Source organism: Dasypus novemcinctus, chromosome 16 (genome assembly GCF_030445035.2).
Source record: "Dasypus novemcinctus isolate mDasNov1 chromosome 16, mDasNov1.1.hap2, whole genome shotgun sequence".
Taxonomy (NCBI): domain Eukaryota; kingdom Metazoa; phylum Chordata; class Mammalia; order Cingulata; family Dasypodidae; genus Dasypus; species Dasypus novemcinctus.
Window position 1 is genome coordinate 63,079,596 of NC_080688.1, and position 20,139 is coordinate 63,099,734.

The 20,139-nt window shown below is 38.7% G+C and overlaps 1 protein-coding gene across 33 annotated transcripts in view; it reads right to left on the minus strand.

The window, feature by feature from the left end:
- PIAS2 (protein inhibitor of activated STAT 2) overlaps nt 1-19,841 on the minus strand; it is a 118,426-nt gene extending 98,585 nt beyond the window's left edge. For 5 of the 33 annotated variants that reach the window (XM_058277634.2, XM_058277631.1, XM_058277624.1 and 2 more), the window contains exon 1: nt 19,609-19,832. In XM_058277634.2, the coding sequence (XP_058133617.1) occupies nt 19,609-19,632 (24 nt within the window). In that variant the 5' untranslated portion in view covers nt 19,633-19,832. Of the gene's footprint in view, nt 1-2,846; nt 2,890-3,539; nt 3,634-6,450; nt 6,540-19,086; nt 19,214-19,608 lie in introns of all 33 variants that reach the window. The other 28 variants (XM_071208549.1, XM_071208538.1, XM_071208551.1 and 25 more) reach the window with 19 other exon arrangements.
- Between the last annotated feature and the right edge of the window lie 298 nt (nt 19,842-20,139).

Below are 20,139 nucleotides of genomic sequence, written 5' to 3' on the forward strand. Positions count from 1 at the left end.
ATTGTAAAAGTTGATAAAGGAAGGGAAACAATATAAAAAGATTTGCTGGTTCAAGAAGAAAAGCCATATGATTATCTTAATAAATGCCAGAAGGGCATTTAATAAAATTCTATCCATTCCTGACAAAACCTCTACACAAAGAGAAATAGAAGGAAACTGGTAAAATGATAATTGATAACTGTCAGTGAAATCAATAGCAAATATACTTTAAAAATGAAACACAAGACCATAAAGTCAAGATCTACAAAGTGTGTATTATGTTAAGACATTCAACATTATTCCAAGGAAAAAGTAATATTTACTATTTACACATGACAGGATTCTCTACACTGGAAATATAATGGAACTCACTAAAAAATTAGAACTAATAATGTCAACAAAATTTACTGAATATTTTACATACCAAATTGATTTTCAAATGACCAATAAAGAAAACAATGTTTAAAAATATGTGTCTGGGAGCAGATGTGGCTCAAACAGTTGAGCACCTGCTTTCCACACTGGAAGTCCCAGGTTCAGTTCCCAGTGCCTCCTAAGAAACAAACAACAAAACAACAAGCAGCAAGGCAAATGAAAAAACCAACTCAGGGGAGTCAATATGGCTCAGTGGTTGAGTGCCAGCTTCCCACATATGAGGTCCTAGGATCACTCCCAAGGCCCCAGTACCTCAAAAAAAAAAAAATCTTTTTTAAAGTATCTAAGTAATAATATAAAATGTAAAGGCATAAATTAAAGAATTTTGCAAGACCTATATTAAAACAAAACTAACAAAACAACAAACACAACACAGGGCAAAAAAGGAGCCTTCAAAAAATTGAGAAACCCTTCACGTTATTAGGTAAAAACAGTCAACACTGAAAAGATGTCAATTCTCCCCAACTTAAATTATAAATAAAATTCCAATGGATGACAAGTGGGATAGCTTGACTAACCAAAAGTTAAAATAAGGAATTAAATGAAATATATAATATGGCAGGCATTAATTAATGGACAAAAATAAAGGAGGGAAAGGAAACAGGAAGTGAAGACATAAAGGATGTGTAGTTTTAAAGCGGTAAGGCCTCAATGAGAATGAGTAGCTGAACAAATAACTAAAGGAGTAAGAAAGGACATAATGAATATCTGAGGAAAAAGTATTCCAAGGCATAATGCACAGAAGGTGCAAAGCCTCTGAAGCGGAAAACACGTTTAATACACAGGAGGAAAGTGAAAAGCCCACTACTGCTGAACCAGAACTATCTAGGGGAATGACTATTAAGACAGTAGAATGACAAGCAAAGAAACTGACAAACATGGGAGGGAGGTGGTTGATTTAAACAAATATTTACTATATAAAATAATAATAATGTCAACTTTGTAAGTTTAAGAAAAAATAAAACTACCTTTCATCTCGCTGCATCTCTAAAAAAAGTGGGTCGCCAGCACAAAAATTTGGCCGGGGTTCCCACTGCTACATGTGCTCAAAACAGCATGGCATGATCCCGAAATAGGGGCTCAAGGTATGCCTCCAATGCTTCCATCACTACACAAAAGAGGACAGGCTTCATCAAGCTGGACTAAGTGATCTTCCTTGAATGGATTATCCAAGACATTTACCCAAACTAAGAAACAATGCTAGCTCTTTGTATATAAAATAAAGCTAAAAATTCTTAAAAAAAAAAAAAACAATTAAAATGCTGGGCAACATTGGCATGTAAGTTGGTAGGCTGGTGAGCAGTTTAAAGTGTTTAATAGGTGTTTGTACTGTTTGTGAGAAAGGAAAAGATGTGAACATTAGACTAACTTAAACGTGCAAAAATTTCAAGGAAATGTGTAGTCTATGAGAAAGAAAAAAAAAGTGCATACTTTCCAAATGAGTAGGGTGGGAAAATATGAGAGGCGAGGGGAGGGACACAAAAGACAGCAAGAAAATCCAGGGGGGTAGGGTGAGGTCAAAGAGCAACAATCACAGAAAAAATAAAACTGCATAAAATGAGAGTGTAAAATTAATGTAAACCTATCAATAATCCAAACCAAAAAAAAAAAAAAAAATAGAATAAACTATCCAATTAGAACAAGATTAGGAGCTATCACTATAAAAACTGCAGACATCAAAAACATAATACAGAAATACTAAGAACACTCACATGCATAAATTTGACAACTTAAATGAAATGTAGTGATTCCTCAAAAAAACAAACTACCACAACACACCCAATATGAAATAATTTGAATAGCCCTACAACTATTAAGGAAATCAAATTCACAATTTTAAAACTTTCAAAAAAGAAATCTCTGAACCTAGATAATTTGACTGGCAAATTCTACCAAACATTTAAAGAATTGTAGAGTTTATATAAAATTTATTCCAAAATATGTAAGAACACTTCAAAGTTCATTTTATGAAGCTAGTATCACCCTGATAATAAAACCAAAGACAATACCAAAAAAAAAAAAAAAACTAGACTAATATCTTTCATGAATATAGATGCAAAAATCCTTAGCAAGTAATAGCAAACAATTCAGTTATACATATGAAAACATTTATACATAATGACCAAGTGAAGCTTAGTTCAGGGATGCAAGTCTGGTTCAGCATTTGAAATCAATCAATATAGCATACCATACTAACAGCTAAAAAAGAAAATCACATGATCATATTAATTGATGCAGAAAAAATATTTGACAAATTCAGCCCCCATTCATGATTTTTGAAAAGTCTCAGAAAAAGTAAGAATAGAGGGGAAGTTCCTCACTTTGATAAAGAGTATCTACAAAAAAAAACCTATAGCTATCATTATACCTTATGGTAAAAGACTGAATACTTTCCCCCTAAGATCAGGAACTAAGTAAGGATGTCTACTCACGCTACTCTTACTCAACAAAGTGCTTAAAGTTCTTCTATCCAGTCTGTGCAAAGAAACGAGAAGAAAAAACATATGGGTCAGAAAGGAAAAAATGGAATTATCAATATTTTCAAATAACATGACTGCCTACATAGAAAATCCCAAGGAATCTACAAAACAACTCCTAGAACTAATAAGTGAGTTCAGCAAGATCACAGGATAAAAGATCAACACACAAAAACCAATCACATTTCCACACTGAACATTTGGAAACCAAAATTAAAAATATAACACCATTTACAATCATTCCAAAGAAAACGAGATACTTGGGTGTAAAGCGAACAAAACATGCATATACAGGACTTGATTACTAATAACTACAAAATGCTGATGAAAGAAATATAAGATCTAAATAAATAGAAAGAGCATGTTCAAGGGCCTTCCGGAAGGCTCAACAAATAAAGATGTCAATTCTCACTCAAATTGGTATATAGGTTTAAAACAACTACTCTCAATATTCCAGCAAGATTTTTTTATAGCTATAGACAAGATTATTCTAAAATCTTTATGGAAAGGCAAAGGAACTAGAAGAGCTGAAACAATTTGGAAAATTAAGTGAATCACAGACTTAAACGTAAGGGAAAAAATTATAAAAGCTTTAGGAGAAAACAAGAAAATCTTTGGCATCTAAGAGGTTAGGAAAAGAATTCTTACACTTCATGTTAAAAGCAAGATCCATAAAAGGAAAAATGATGTATTGATGTACTGGTCCTCACCAAAATTTAAAAACCTTGCTCTGCAAAAGACCCTGTTAAAAGAATGAAAAGACAATCAACAAGTTGAGAAAAAATATTTCCAAACCACATATCTAACAAAGAACTAGTATCTAGAATATATAGAGAGAGAGAACTCGCAAAACTCAACAGGAAAAAAAATTCAAAGTAGAAAAAGGGAAAACAACATGAGACATTTTATATCAATTGGGATATACAGTTGGCAAATAAGCACAAGATGTTTAACATTATTATCCATCAGGGGAATGCAAATTAAAAGCTCAATAAAATATCACCACATAACCTACCAGAATGGCTAAGATGAAAAAGAGTAACATCAAATGGACGCACAGAAACTGAATCACTCATACACTGCTGGTGAGGATATAAGATGGTATAACTGGGAAGCAGCTGTGGCTCAATCCATTGGGCTCCCATCTACCATATGGGAGGCCCTGGGTTGGTGTCCCGGGACCTCCTTGTGAAGGCAAGCTGGCCTGCGCCTGCAGAGAGCTGACAGCCCGTACCCATGGAGAGCTGGCGCAGCAAGATGACACAACAAAGGGAGACAAGCAGACACAGAAGAACGCGCAGCAAATGGATACAAAGAGGAGACAGCAAGCAAGCCACAATGGGGGAAATAAATAAATAAAACACAAATAAATCTTAAAAAAAAAAAAAAAGATGGTACAACTAACTCTGAAAAACAGTTTTGACTTTTTTAAAAAATTAGATACAACTGCCACATGATTCAGCAATTGCACTCCTGGGCATTTATTTCAGAGAAATAAAAATTTATGTTCCCAAAAAACCTGTACATGAACGTGTTTAGCAGTTTGCTTGTTTTTTTGTAATAGCCAAAAACTGTAAACAACCCAGATGTCCTTCAGCAGGTAGTTAAAACAAACTGCATACCGTGGAACACCACTCAACATTGTGAACACAGTGCATATACTAATACACATAATAGCCTGAATGATTTTCCAGAGAATTATGCTAAGTGAAAAAAGCTAAATCCAAAAGATTACGTACTATATGATCTCACTTATGTAACATTCTTGAAAATACAAAATCCTAGAAATGTAAAGCAGATTAGTAGATCCCAGACATGAAATGAGAGGTGTGGGTAGGGGATAGTGAGTGTGGCTATAAAAGGGAGACATGAGAGAACCTTGTACTAACAGAAAAGTTCTCTATCTTCATTGCGTCAATGCCAGTATCTTGGCTTTGATAGTGAACAATAAATTTTCATGATGTTACCACTGGGAGAAAACGAGTAAAGAGAACATGGGATGCCTCTATTATTTCTTACAACTGTGAGTGAACCAGCAAAAGCTTAATTTAAAATGACGAAGAACAAGACTACCAGACCAGATTAAAAAAATTTAAAAATCAGTTACATGATATTCACAAGCTACAACTAAAAAAAAGCAAAAATGGAGGAAGGATAAAGAACTAAAAATCAGACAAAACTAAATAACTGAAAGAAAAATAGATAATATCAAACAGTAGTATTTAAGATAAAAAACATTCCTAGACAAAGAGTCACTACACAGAGTAAGTTTCAATTCAGGAGGAAGACATAATAAATGTCATGTATGAGGAATGATTTAAAGGTACATATAAAAAAATTAATAGTATAAGGAAAAATCCACCATTCTAGTAAACAAATACCTCTGCTCTCTAAAAAAAGTAAGATTTGAACAACATAAAAAGTCTAACTACCAACAAATAAAAAACTTTACACCAACAATTGCAGAATGCACACTCTTTTAAGCAAATCAAAATTGTTTTAAATTGACCACATAATCTCAACTGATTTCAAAAGATCTAAGACTGACCATACTGTCTAATCACATTTTGAAATTAAACTTTTAAATAACTTGCAGGTTAAGGAATTCAAGGAGGAAAACAGAAAAATACTAAAAGGGAAAAATAATGAAAACAATATACATCAAAAACAGGTGATGCAGAGAAATAAATACATAGAATTTACCATTTTATATACTTTTATTAAAAATGCTGAAAAGTAATGAGCTAAACATTCCACTTAAGAAATGAGAAAAAGAACAGTCAAAGAAACAGAAGAAAATAAAAAGAAATGAATGAAATAGGAGAAAGATACATTAAAAAGCATCAACCCAAAAAGCTGATTCTATGCAAAGATTTTTTAAATTGAAGAATTTGTAGCTAAAACTGATCCAGAAAAAAAGAAAACATTAAAAAAAAAGAAAAAGGGGACATCACCTACAGGTAATACAAATTAAGAGATTAACAGCTTTATTACATAAATTCAAGAACATGTATAAAATGGACAACTTTTTATAAAACTGAAACCTATCAAAAGTGATATGAAAACTGAAAATATGAAAGGTACTATAATCAAAGCAATGAAATCAGCGGTTAAGAATCTTCCCACAAAGAAAACACCAATAACACTTTTACAAGCAAGTTCTAACAATTAAGAAAAGATCATTCTAATCTTATATAAACTCCTCCAGAGAGAAAAGGTATATTTAAAAATATTAATATTACTCATTCTTACAAGCAAAAATTCTAAATTAAAAATCATCAAACTGAGTCCAGTAATGAAAAAAATGAGAAAGACAGATAAGGGTTGAATTTATATTGGCAACATTAGGTTAGTTTAAACAATAGAAAGTCAATCAACATAATTCTCCATACCATATTATCAGATTATAGAAGAAAAACATATATATGTGGTCCTCTCAAAAATTCAACATCCAATTCATGAATCAAAAAAAAAAAAAAGCTTAGAAAACAAGTGACAGGAACATCCTTAACCTGAAAAGATTATCTACAATAAACCTACAGCAAGCATCATACTTAACTGTGAAACTCTGAAAGCATTCCCTTTAAAATCAGGAACAAGATCACGATGCCCCCATCACCGCTTCTATTCAACATTGTACTGGAGATCCTAGCCAGCACATTAAGACAAGAAAAAGAAAGAAAAAAACATAAGAATTGGAAGGGAAGAAACAAAGCGGTTATTATTAACAGATAGGAATATCTGCATAGAAAATCCAAAAGAAATTTAGATAATTTATCACAATCAGGAGTATAGCAAGATTGTTACACCAAGTCAAATTATATTTCTCTCCACCAGCGAAGTACAAAATATCATCATAAAAACATACCATGTATGATATGCTATAAAAATAAGGCACCTTTAAGAGTTACCTCCTGAGAGCCTCCACGTTGCTCAAATGTGGCCACTCTCTAAGCCAAACTCAGCATGTAAACGCATTGCCTTCCCCCCCCCCCCCCCCCCCCCCCCCCCCCCCGTTGTGGGACATGACTCCCGGGGATGAGCCTCCCTGGCACTGAGGGATTACTACCAATCACCAGGTGGTGATTCAACTAGAAAAAGACCTTGAATGAAAGGGGAAAATGGTAAAGACAAATCAGTTTATATGGCTAAGAGACTTAAAAATGTGTCGGGAGGTCACCAGAGGGGTCGCGTTTATGCATGTCTCAGCAGGATCCCAGAGACAGCCAAAGTAGATACAACCCCAGTTACTGGTGTTCCTGAGGGCTACGGAGACACACAGGTTCTACAGTCATGGAAGATGGCTCTGGAGTTCAATTCCTTGTCAGTGGGCCCTACTTTGGAATTTGTGCTCCTGAGTGTGATGGAGTTGGACTCAGATGTGTCCTCTCCAAACATGCCTTTTCTGTCACTTTTCCTGAACCTGTGGATGGTGCTGGGGTTGGTGCATGCTCAGGAGACCTGAATCTCTGGACTGTCCATGTGCCAGCTGGGTCCTGAGCATCAGCAGAGTTGCAACACCTACTCTCCCATTCGTTGGACTTACCCAGGTCAGCTAACAAGGAGGTGAGGATGGTCAACCACCACATCAGGGAACCAACGTGTCTATAACTGCAAGCAGGATAATCACATCCATCAGCCATGTGGGATCTAAGCCCCCTCTCAATTTAGAGGTGGAGTGGACATTATCATCCCAGGGTCCACAGGATGGAGGAATAAAATATGGATTAGAGTGGACTTACTGTTATTCTACTGTAGAACGATTATGACTCTAGCAATGGAAGAAAATGAATCATTCATGTGGAGACGGTGGACACAGGAGTTGCTGAGGGCAGGGAGAGGGAAGAAGAGGTGTAATATGGGGGCATTTTCAGTACCTGGAGTTGTCCTGAATGATATTGCAAGGACAGATGCAGGTCATTATATATCCTGCCATAACCCACTGAATGGACTGGGGAAGAGTGTAAACTACAATGTAAACTATAATCCATGCGGTATAGCCGTGCTCCAAAATGTATTCACCAAATGCAATGAATATGTCACTACGATGAAAGAGGTTGTTGATGTGGGAAGAGTGGGTTGGGGATGTGGGGTATATGGGAACCTCTGCTATTTTTTAATGTAACATTTTTTGTGATATATGTATCTTTTTTAAAAAAAAGACAATTTTAAATATTTGCTTAGAAAAAAAACAAAGGCACCTAAAAATAAATCTAGCAAATATTTGCAATATACTTTAGTTTGAAGAAAATTATGAAATTTATTGAAGGACCCTGTAAGATACCTAAATAAATGGAGATTACAATGTTCATGGTTAAGAAAACAATAACAAAATATTAGTTCTTGCCAAATTGAGTCCATGCATTTCCCATCAAAATCCCAACAAGCTGGGTGTGTCTGTGTGTGTGTATATAAAACATTAAAAGATGATTCTAAAATTATATGGAGGAACAAACAGCCAGTAGTTCCCTGAAGAACAACTACAAGGCAGGAGAACATGCCCTACTTCCACGTCCCTCAATGACTGACTAGACTGTTTCAGACCAACCCTCCCTGTGAGAACTTAAAACACTTAATATAAAAAACATCTCTTTAAAGGCATGAGGTGCTACAAATGCAATAAATATCTGAGTTGAAGATTCTGGAAAGAAGGGAAGTCTAGAAAGGTTGAGCCCAACACGTGATGCTTCTTTTCCCCTGAAATATTTGCCAATGGAAAGGGGCAATGGAGAGGCTGAGAAGTCAAGCAGAAGACCTACAGGGCTAGGGAAACAAGGTATTTGCAAAAGATAACCAGCAAGAGCTGATATGGGAAATATAATGAACTCCTACAAATCAGTATGAAAAAGATTTGGCAAGCCACTTCACAAAAGATGTTCAAACGGCCAATAAGCCTATTTAAAGGCGCTTAACATCACTACTCCTTAGGAAAATGCAAATTAAAACCATGACACACCCACCAGAGTGGCTAAAATTAAAAGGGTGGGCAAGGATGTGAAACAGGAACTCTAGGGAAGTGGACTTGGCCCAATGGATAGGGCATCCGCCTACCACATGGGAGGTCCCTGGTTCAAACCCCAGGCCTCCTTGACCCGTGTGGAGCTGGCCCATGCACAGTGCTGAAGCACACAAGGAGTGCCGTGCCACGCAGGGCTGTCCCCCACGTACAGGAGCCCCATGCGCAAGGAGTGCACCATATAAGGAGAGAGCCGCCCAGAGAGAAAGAAAGTGCCAGCCTGCCCAAAAATGGCACCGCACACACGGAGAGCTGACACAACAAGATGATGCAACAAAAAGAAACGCAGATTCCCAGTGCCGCTGATAAGGATAGACACCATCACAGAAGAACACACAGTGAATGAACACAGAGAGCAGACAACTGGGCAGGTAGGGGAAGGGGAGAGAAATAAAAAATCTTTAAAAAAAAACAGGAAAAAGTAATCTTAGATGTTATAATCAAGTCTCAGTGGGGAGGACAAAGTTAGTCACCAGAAGTGAACTCAAAGATCTCTGGGGTGCTGCTATGTTTTATTTCTTTACTTTCAATATGGTTATATTGAGAAAATTATCTGTATATTTTACTCCATACCTATGCTATATATATATGTCAATAAAGGCTTTGCTTTTATAGATGTAGTTATAAAAATTAGAGTAATTACAACAATGTGCTGGTTTTGTAAGTACAGACAGACAGACTAGATAGTCAGAAAGACCTGACAAATAATGTAATTCAGATCAGTAGGGAAAGAATCTACCTCAAAAAAGACGCTGAGAAAATGTGTTATTCTTCTGGATCATCACTTCACACCATATATAAATCCAGATGGATTGAAAATGTACATGAGAAAGGTAAAAAAAACTACACAACTTTTATAAGATAACATTAGAAAATATCTTCAGGAAGCAGACATGGCTCCACTGATAGAGCATCCGCGTACCTTATGAAGGGTCCAGGGTTCGATACCCAGGGCCTCCTGACCAATGTGGTGAGCTGGCCCACGCACAGCGCTGCCATGCACAAGGAGTGCCATGCCACTCAGGGGCGCCCTTGTGAAGGGGTGCCCCACATGCAAGGAGTGCGCTCTGTAAGGAGAGCCGCCCCGCATGAAAGAAGCACAGCCTGTCCAGGAGTGACGCTGCACACCCAGAGAGCTGACGCAGCAAGATGATGCAACAAAAAGAAATGCAGTTTCCCAGTGCCACCTCACAATGCAAGCGGACGCAGAAGAACACAAAGCAAATGGACACAGAGCAGACAACGGGGGGAAGGGGAGAGAAATAAAAAAAAAAATTCAAGCTGTGTTGAAAACGTTCACCAATATTCAAAAAGCACTACCCATAAAGAAACACCTATTAAGTGCAACTACATATTAAAACTAAGAAACTATACACCAAGACATAAGAATAAAAAGACTAAGAAAGATCAAAGAAATTGGCAAAACATATACTCAATTGAAAAATTATTAGAAGTCAATAAGGAGTAACCCAATACAAAAATGGGCAAAAGACATCTAGAGGAATTTCACAGAACAGGGAAGAATAGTTCATCAGTATAGTAAAAGATGTTCAAACTCATTAACAAAAACTTTTAAAGTAAGACAAAATCCAGTGCTGACAAGAAAGCTGCACAATGAAACTTCACTGCTAGAGGAAGTATATACTCAAATAAACATCTTTGGAAAACAATCTGGCCATTATCCAGTATTGTTGAACATGCACATACCTCTAAGTCCCAGCAATTTTGCTCCTAGAGTTCTATAGTCAAGCACACAAATATCCACACTAAGTGGGATCAACAAAGATTACAAAAAGTCTCATGCCAAGTGCAGGTCAGGCTTTTCCACAAAATGTTTGCTAGAAATTTATTTTATTTTATTTTATTTTCATTTTCAGAACTCTTTGGATTTCAAAACTTGGATAAGGGATTTAATGACCGGTAATTAAAAAAAAGGAGAAAGCTCACAAATATCCACCAAGAAAAGAATGGACAAATTAGAGTATATTCATAACTAGAATGTAAAAAACATTAAGGAAAAAAATATTACATGCAGCATTATCCCATTAATATAGTTTAAAAACATATGAAACTTGGGAAGCAGACTTGGCCCAATGGATAGGGCGTCCGCCTACCACATGGGAGGTCCGTGGTTCAAACCTAGGGCCTCCTTGACCCATTTGGAGCTGGCCCATGCGCAGTGCTGATGCGTGCCAAGTAGTGCCCTGCCACACATAGGTGTCCCCACGTAGGGGAGCCCCACGCGCAAGGAGTGAGCCCCGTAAGGAGAGCCACCCAGCGCAAAAGTGCAGCCTGCCCAAGAATGGCGCCGCCACACAGAGAGCTGACACAACAAGATGACACAACAAAAAGAAACACAGATTCCCATTGCCGCTGATAAGGATAGACACCATCACAGAAGAACACAGCGAATGGACACAGAGAGCAGACAACTGGGGGAGGGGGGAAGGGGAGAAAAATAAATAAAAAATAAATCTTAAAAAAAAAAGCAACTAAGTTAACGAACTATTTCTTAAATTGTGTAGGAGTAATTTTTTTTAAATTTACATTTACTTTCCTGCATCTTACATCTTACCTGTTTCAAGTAATTTTATGTTTACTTATATCTTACCTGTTATAAACACTCTTTTATAAAAGTTAATAAATATTTTATTCAAAAGATAAAAATTAGCATGGAAAACCCAAATACAAAAACTACTATTACAATGACCAAATCAGGGTCTTGTGGCAAGAGAATTTTTTAAAGAAATTTGCATCCTCAGAGAGATTCAAAGTTATTCTCCCCCAAATCAAGAACAGGCATTATTAAAAAGTAGAGGGAAAAAAAAGAATAGAGTTCTTAAAAATTAAAAATATTATTCTGTAGAAGAGTTTAAAGACAAAGTCAATAAAATCTTCCAGAACTAAACAAACAGACTTAGGATGTCCAGCACTCATTTATCAAGAGTCACAGAGGGGAATAGATTTGCCTTGAGCAGTTGGGCACCAGCCTCCCGCAAGGGAGGTCTGGGGTTCAGTTCCCCATGCCTCCTAAAGACGAGCTGAAAGAGTGAGCAGACACAGCAAGCAGACAATAAGCAGAGAGACTGGGGAGTAGGGGTAGTCCTCAGAGAAAAGAGAGAAAAGAAGGGAAAAAATTGTCAAAGAAACCAAAGTTAATTCTCCAGACCTGAAGTCTTAGAACTGAAGTACCTGCCAGAAGGAATGAAAAAGGCACATTTCACAACACCAAAAACAAAGGAGATCAACATAAAGGTTTTCAGATTGTAAACATGGTTACTACAAAAGGATAAGACTCAGATTTGCAAGGAACCTCTCATAAGCAACACAGTGTTGTAAAACCCTGAAGCAACACTTTCAAAGTCAGAGGGAACTGTATTTCCAACTTATTTTATACCTAAACTTTCAATCAAGAACAAAGGGAAGCCATTTTCAAACATTCAAGAACTTTGAAAGTTTCTTACCAACAGGTCTTTCTTGAAACAACTAAAGACTATACTCAAGTAAAATAAAAAAGGAATCTTAAAAAAAAGAAAGAAATGAGATCCAAAACAACAGCAGACCTTACCCAGGAATGCAACATAAAAGTAATCCCAGGATGATAGCTGTATGGCAGGTCTAGAAAGGAAGCTCTCCAAAATTAGAACAGAAAGCTCCAGAAAGTCTGTCATCAAGAAAAGCTGAATAGGGAAGCAGACTTGGCCCAGTGGTTAGGGCGTCCGTCTACCATACGGGAGGTCCGCGGTTCAAACCCCAGGCCTCCTTGACCCGTGAGGAGCTGGCCCATGCGCAGTGCTGATGCGCGAAAGGAGTGCCCTAGCCACGCAGGGGTGTCCCCCGCGTAGGGGAGCCCCACACGCAAGGAGTGCGCCCCATAAGGAGAGCTGCCCAGTGCAAAAGAAAGTGCAGCCTGCCCAGGAATGGCGCCGCCCACATGGAGAGCTGACACAAGATGACGCAACAAACAAAAAGAAACACAGATCCCTGTGCCGCTGATAACAACAGATAACAAAGAAGATGCAGCAAATAAACACAGAGAGCAGACAACCTGGGCGGGGGGGGGGGGGTGGGGGGAGGGGAGAGAAATAAAAAAATAAATCTTTAAAAAAAAAAAAAGAAAAGCTGAATGGTTAAGAAGATGAAAACATATTGTGATATTAAATTTTTAAAATAATAACTCCAGTAAGTTCTCCTCACTCAGGCAGAACTTTGTTAAATTTCTCCTTGAAGAGTATAGGTTTAGTACCATATAAGTAAAGTATCTACACCTTTACTTAGTTCTACAGTAATTAATACTTATATCAAAAATCACATTGCAAAGGCTGGTCATTAGTACTCAATTTCTGGAATCACACTGTAGAAAACTTTAGAAGAGTTACAAAACTCAAGATAAAAATGTTACTAAAATCATTTTCTGGATTAGAAAAAAAGGTAAATAACCTTTCCAAGGTCATACTAATATTAATATATGTTTATTTATATATATATATATATATAAAGGACCTCCTGTGACATAAACAAAATCTGCTTTTATTCACCTGTACAGATAATGAAGAGCTCTGAACTTCCCATAACCTCATCCCTTTTTATGTATGAATAATAGTCAATTTATGGATATACTACATTTTATCCATTCATCAACTGATGGAAATCTGAGTTTCCATTTTTTCACTGGTATGAATATATATAAGTACAAGTGTTAAGTTTTTGTGTGGACCTGTTTCAGTTTTCTTGGGTAGATATCTAGGAGTGGAATTGATGAGTCATGCAGTAATTTCTATGTTTAACTTTTTTTTAGGAGGTACCAAGTAATGAACCTGCAACTCATACGTGGGAAGGAGGACTCAACCACTAAGCTACATCCGCTCCCAAACAAAAGTTAGTTTCTTCATTTGTTTGTTTTTAGGAGGTATGGGGGAATCAAACCCTTGAAGCAGGCACTCAACCACTTGAGCTAACATCCGCTCCCCTATTTAACTTTTTGAGGACCTGCCAAACTGTTTTCCAAAGCTTCTTCACCATTTTACAATCCCACCAGCAATGTGTAAGTTTTCTGATTTTCCCACCTTCTCACAAACACTTATTTTCCATCTTGTTAATTACAACCATCCTAGTAAGTTATTGTGGTTTTGATTTGAATTTTCCTGATGACTAACGATGAGCATTTTTCATGTGCTTATTGGCAATTTGCATATCTTCTCTTGAGAAATGTCATTTCAAATCCTTTGTCCATTTTTAAATTAAGTTAGTTGTCTTTTTATTATTAAGTTGTAAGTTCTATGTGTTTTCTAGATACAAGTCCTTTAACAGATACATGGGTTTGCAAATATTTTCTCCCATTCACTGGACTGTCTTCGCTTTCTTGACAATATCCTTTAAAGCACAATTTTTAAAAATTTTGATGAAATCCAACTTATTTTTTTTTCTTTTGTCTCTTGTGTTTTTGGTGTCAAGTCTAAAAAAACCATTGCCTAATGGTGGCTGCTGGGTGCGGGGAAGGGGAGGAAGAGAAGAGATGTGGAGGCATTCTCGGGACTTGGAGCTGTCCTGGGTGGTGCCCCAGGGACAATTGCCAGATGTTGTATGTCCTTCCATGGCCCACTGGAGGGAACGTGGGAAAGTGTGGGCTATGGTGTGGAACATGGGACAAAGGGTGCAGTGATGCCCAGAGATGCACTCACCAGACGCAATGGATGTGACATGATGATGGGGGGAGAGTGTAATTGTGGGGGGAGTGGTGGGGTGGGGACGGTGGGGGCGAATGGGGACCTCATATTTTTTTAATGTATATCTTTAAAAAAAAATGAATAAATTGAGAATTTGAAAAATAAAATAAAATATAAACCATAAAAAAAAACGATTGCCTAATCCATTCTCACAAAGATTTGTACCTGTTTCCTTCTAAGAGCTTCTAGAGTGATGAAAATGTCCTATAATAAGACAGTAGTGATAGTTGCACAACTTTATAAATATACTAAAAAACACGGAACTGAACCTTTTAAAAGGCTAAATCTACAGGTATGTAAATCATGTCAATTTAAAAATAATCAAATAAAACAGACAAGTTAAAATCCAATCTAGGAAAACAAAGACAAGAATGTTGACAGAAGAGAAATACCTGCAGAATGTTATACAAGAAAAAAAAAATGTCAGCTTTAATATTCATATTTACCAGGAGGAAGCAGATCTTTGGAACAAAGAAATGAAGAAGTGCCTACTACAGCTAATACCTTGGTTTATTATAAAAAATAATTATCTATTTCAATTTAAATTAAATTAGGTAATTAATTTTGAAATGTGCTTTCATAGACATTATCGCAGATGAAGTCCTCTTGGAAATTTTACATGTCCACTAATCATATGACAGACTAATCATATGCTAGACTAATCATATGATAGATTCTTTTACATCTATAACATCTATTATAACATCTATTAGTGTATTTCCCTGCCCACAAGTGAGAAAGGGGGTAGTTTTGTGGACCTCAAATCTCAAATTCTCATTAGAGTCCCATTCTCCTTCTGCATCCTAACAGCAACTGAAGTTATCCAGATGGCAACTCCTGCTAGATGTAAGGAACCTAACATATAAGCCTACTAGGCAGAAAAATCTGTTAAGAGAATTACTTGAGCCTTTTGAACTTGAAGACCCACATCTGTGCTCTTCAAATCATGATAATACACCAGACTTATTGACACTGGTAAACTTTCTGGTTTACTCATACCCATATCTAGTTTTAAAAGTTATAATCCTATAAGTTCTCTAATAAAATTTTTAAAGTTTAAAAAAAAAAAAGTTATAATCACTGGCTCTTTCTGTCTCTTTCACTGGCCCAAATACACACCCAGACTCTTAACAGGCACATCTACTCTCCTTTTCTGAGACACACATGCAAAATAAACTCTCAATACACAAAAGGAAGGGGATGAGAAATATGAGAGTTCATAAAAAGAAAAAAAGCGTTGGAATAACACTACAATAGACTCCCCCACTCCACCCCACCCCACTTAAGTGGAGAGAAGTAGGAAGAGTAGATTAACCAGGTTAAAATATATCATGGATTTTTTTTTCTTTTTTAATTATAGAAGCTGTGAGCTTACAAAACAACCATGCATAATGTACCTAATTCTAACAGAGGCCTTTTTATGAAAGAAGAGTGAAAAAGGTACTCTGGTTGAAGAAGAGGTTAAGGTGCTCCAAAATCTCAACTGTTCTGCCTCTTCTCCACCCCCTGTGTTTGGCTCCTCCTGGGGATATTTTGGGGGGAGGAGGAGAAGTGGCAGAGACAGATACAGGCCATCAGACCTCCTCAGTCTGTCCCAGGTCCACAGTTAATTCACTAACTACTTAACCACTCCTTCAACTCCTACCAACAAAAGATGCTATAAACGAGCAACTTTTAAACTGAGTAATTTCTTCTTTGGCACCCTGGCTTCTAATATATGACAACTTTAGGCATCTTTGACTGTACAACCCACAATTTCCCTTCTCAGAGTACTTCCCCCTTCCTTTCCCTGAGCCCATCAGTATCATCTTCTGAGTCAGGTTTGTACTATGTGACTCTAATCTCTTGGCTATAGAAGACCAGAACAGAGGTGGATCCTGACCTAGGCTAAGCCAATCACATTCTCTCTCCCAAAAGAACTGGAAGACAGGTGTACTAGTAGCCTGCTGGTCACTGAAACTGAGAGGTGGCAACATGCAGGGCACTACAGGGCTGCCATACTGCTATGAACAGACACAATCTCTGGTACAGGCTCACATTATCTCAAAAACCATGAACCTGTCAAGCAGCCTAAGGTTCTACAGAAGCTGGCTCATCATATAAATGCCCCAAGCCTAAATTTAAACAATTTTTTGTAAATAAAAAGGGCACAAGAGTCACACTAAAGCCACACTAAAGGCAACCTCGATGCTTCCCACAATTCCCAATCCCCAGTACAAGACAAGGGACACGAGTCAGATGCAAACTATTTTGGTTATACAGATCCCTAGGCCCTGAGGGATAATGGACAAGCATAACGGAAATCCTCTCAAAGGCAAAATCAGCAACCAAATATGTGGTAGCCAGAATTGCTAACCATGCTAACAATTTCCTCTACTGCCAAGAAGTTAGCCAGTAAACGAATGCCCATGATTTTTGCTGGTCCTATAATTAACTTGACTATCACTCACCATCACAATATATTCTAGACCAGCGATCATTATTTAAGACAATTTTAGATGTTTTTTTCCCCTTTTTAATTAATTTTTTAATCAACTGTCCTCTTTTCCCTCCAATATTATATGTCACATAAGAAGACTGTTGCTTAGTTATTTAATTTAGTACACAGATTGTGGGATGATGGCTACAAGCCCTTCCAGAAAACAAAGGAAACTGAGCAAAGCAGTACAGATTGGATGTTGAAGAGCACAGATTCTAAAACTAAACTCTGAGGTTAAAAATCCCAGTTTTTCCAGTCTAGCGCTGTGTGACCTTGATCAGGTTATTTAATCTCTCGTGACTCAACAGCCTCATAGAAGTGTGAGAACTGAAGATTTATATGTGAAGTCCTCAGACCACAGCCTGGCACATAATAAGCATTCTATATTATAGTGGGTATCTGCCATTATCATCATCCAGCATCACAGGCTGTAAGAATAGAGATCTTGGAGTGTCACTCTACCATTCTGCAGAAAGGATGATTGTACAGTAGGGTACAATTCATCTTTGAATGTAAGGGAAGATGGATCAACACTGAGCAACTAAGGCAATTACTGGAGTGGTAAGCCCCTACCCTCCCTTCCTCTACAAACTCTCCCACCAGTAAGTGGCTATTGGTCTCCTGGTGTGAATTGGGGGGTATCTTCTATAAAGTACAGGGAGAAATAAAAACAGCTGATTAAGAAAAGAGATGAATGAAACTGATACACAAAACAAAATGGAGAAAGAGAGAAAAAGGTTCTTTGGTGGTTTCCAACCACTTTCCAGTTTCTGGTTCCACTCCAACCTAAACAGACCACACTTTTTACCCTCTGCTAGTAAATAAATTCTCCCCTTTTCGTTAAACTTTGACCGACAATATTTATAAAAGTCTAATACAAGTTCTGGAAAACTGCCACCAACAAAAAACTTGGAAAAGTCGTATACATCTGTTACTATACAAATTAAGACAGTCTTGCAGGTAAAAATACGTTTAACTTCAAACTTCAGTCCTTTAAACCCATCCAAAATCTAAAGCGTCAATTTATAGAAAGGAGGCTCAAGTCCAGTTGTTTCAAACACTCCACAAGTGTTAAAGCACCAGAGGTGGGCTTCTGAGCCACTAATACCCTTATACTTATCAATATGAACACCCTTTACCTATCAACATGGTCCTCTGTATAAACTAGTACAGGACATACAATGCATAAATATACTTCTTTATATTACGAACTATATGATTTGAAACAGCAGAGGGATAAAATGGCAGGCATTATGTAAAGTACAAGAATCTCCCTTTAGATCAGGACCATGAACATGTTTCTTACGCTGATGTCCACTATACCAGCCAGGTAACAAACTACCCAACACTCCTTCCCCCATAGCATCTCTCGTCAAAAAACAGTAATAATAAACACACAAAACTGAATCTTTCAGCAGATTCCTCTTCCTTCTTAGTCTTAAAAAAAGTAACCGTAACATTCTAAGTTTGTTATGCAAATTAACTGCAGTTAACTTAATTTCAAGTTGACATTCATCTCTCTGGCATACATTTTTTAAAATATCAGGTTTCCGTTAAATATCCCATTTACGTTGCCAGTAATTCAGTGATCATAAAAAAATAAACCCGGCTCATTTATCACACTTAGTTTTGATTCAGTTAAAGACTCTTGAGGGTTTCCAGTGTACGGAAAAAAAGAAAATTTCTGTCTTTACACCCATCAGAGCTCAATTCAAATCTCTACTATACAAAGGTATCAACAATAAAGTAAATGACCTTATTATAAAGCAAGGAAGGAAAACAAATGCTTACTCAAGAGCAAAACGAATACACTGGCAAATCTCATGGCATCACACTTTCCGATTTCTTCCCAAGGCACTAAGATATGTCAAGATTTAAGGCAAATTACCGAAGGCAGAGAAACCAAAAGACCACGCTCTTTAAGATGTTAAGGAAGGTATTGGATGGGGGAAGGGTCCTTTTCTTGTGACAGACCTGACGAAACGTTAGCATCAGCCGTAGAGAAGAGAAAAATTCCTAGAGCAACTTCACGTTTCAGAAATTAGTCTTCCACCAAGTGAGGAGCATGTAGACTTCTGAATCGCCATAGACACGTACACCCCTTGCGAAGATGGAAAATAAAATAATGCTTCTCACCTCTGTCCTTAAAATAAACAGGGAGGTTGGATCTCCACGTGCCCCTCCCCGAGGGCCGCCCCGGGTCCCCGCGCCAGGTGTGCGGACCCGCTTGCAACATGCGCTGGCCGGCTAGTCCTCCGTCCCAGGCCCGCCGTCCCAGGCCCGCCGCCCCCGCGCGGCCCAGGCGTCCTCCGCGGTCTCGCTCCCCTCCCCCGCCAGCTCGGGCGCCGCGCGGACGCCGGCCGGGACTCGGGGCTCAGGCTCCGGACTCCGCCAACCGGTTCCCGCGAAACAAGAAGGCGGCGGCCGGCGACGTAGTGGCTTCCCCGCCTCCCCTCCCCCGCGGCCTCAGCTCTCCACTCCCGCGCCCCCGCTTACCCTCAACTCCTCGAAATCCGCCATTTTATACCACCCGCGGGCGCCGCCGCCGCTGCTGCCGCCACAGCCCCGGCTGCCGCCAACAACACCGCCGCCACCACGGCCGCCGCCGTCGCCGCCTCAAGCACCATCCTGCACTGGGCGCCGCTAAAGACGCCGCGGCCGCCGCCGCCGCCGCCGCCGCCGCCGGCCCGTCACGTGATCTGCGCGGGAGCCCCGCCCCCGGCGCCTGCGGCCCCGCCCTCCCGGCCTCCTCTGCCCTCCCAGGCGGGCCACCTTCCGCCGGCATCTTCCTCCCCCGCTGTAGTGCGCTTTCTTGGCTTCACGTCGGCTCCCGCCCTCTCTCGCACCCTCCCAGCTTTCCTCACGCCTTTCTGCAAACTGTCGCCTTGTCCTCCTCAGCCCCTCGTTGTTCCTTCCTTTTCCTTTGCGGAGGCCGATGCCGACTACCCGAATCACGGTCGCGACTGCAGCGTTACCCGCGGGCCTTGAGGAGGGTCTGCCTTACGAAGTGGCCGGGAGGTGGAAAGG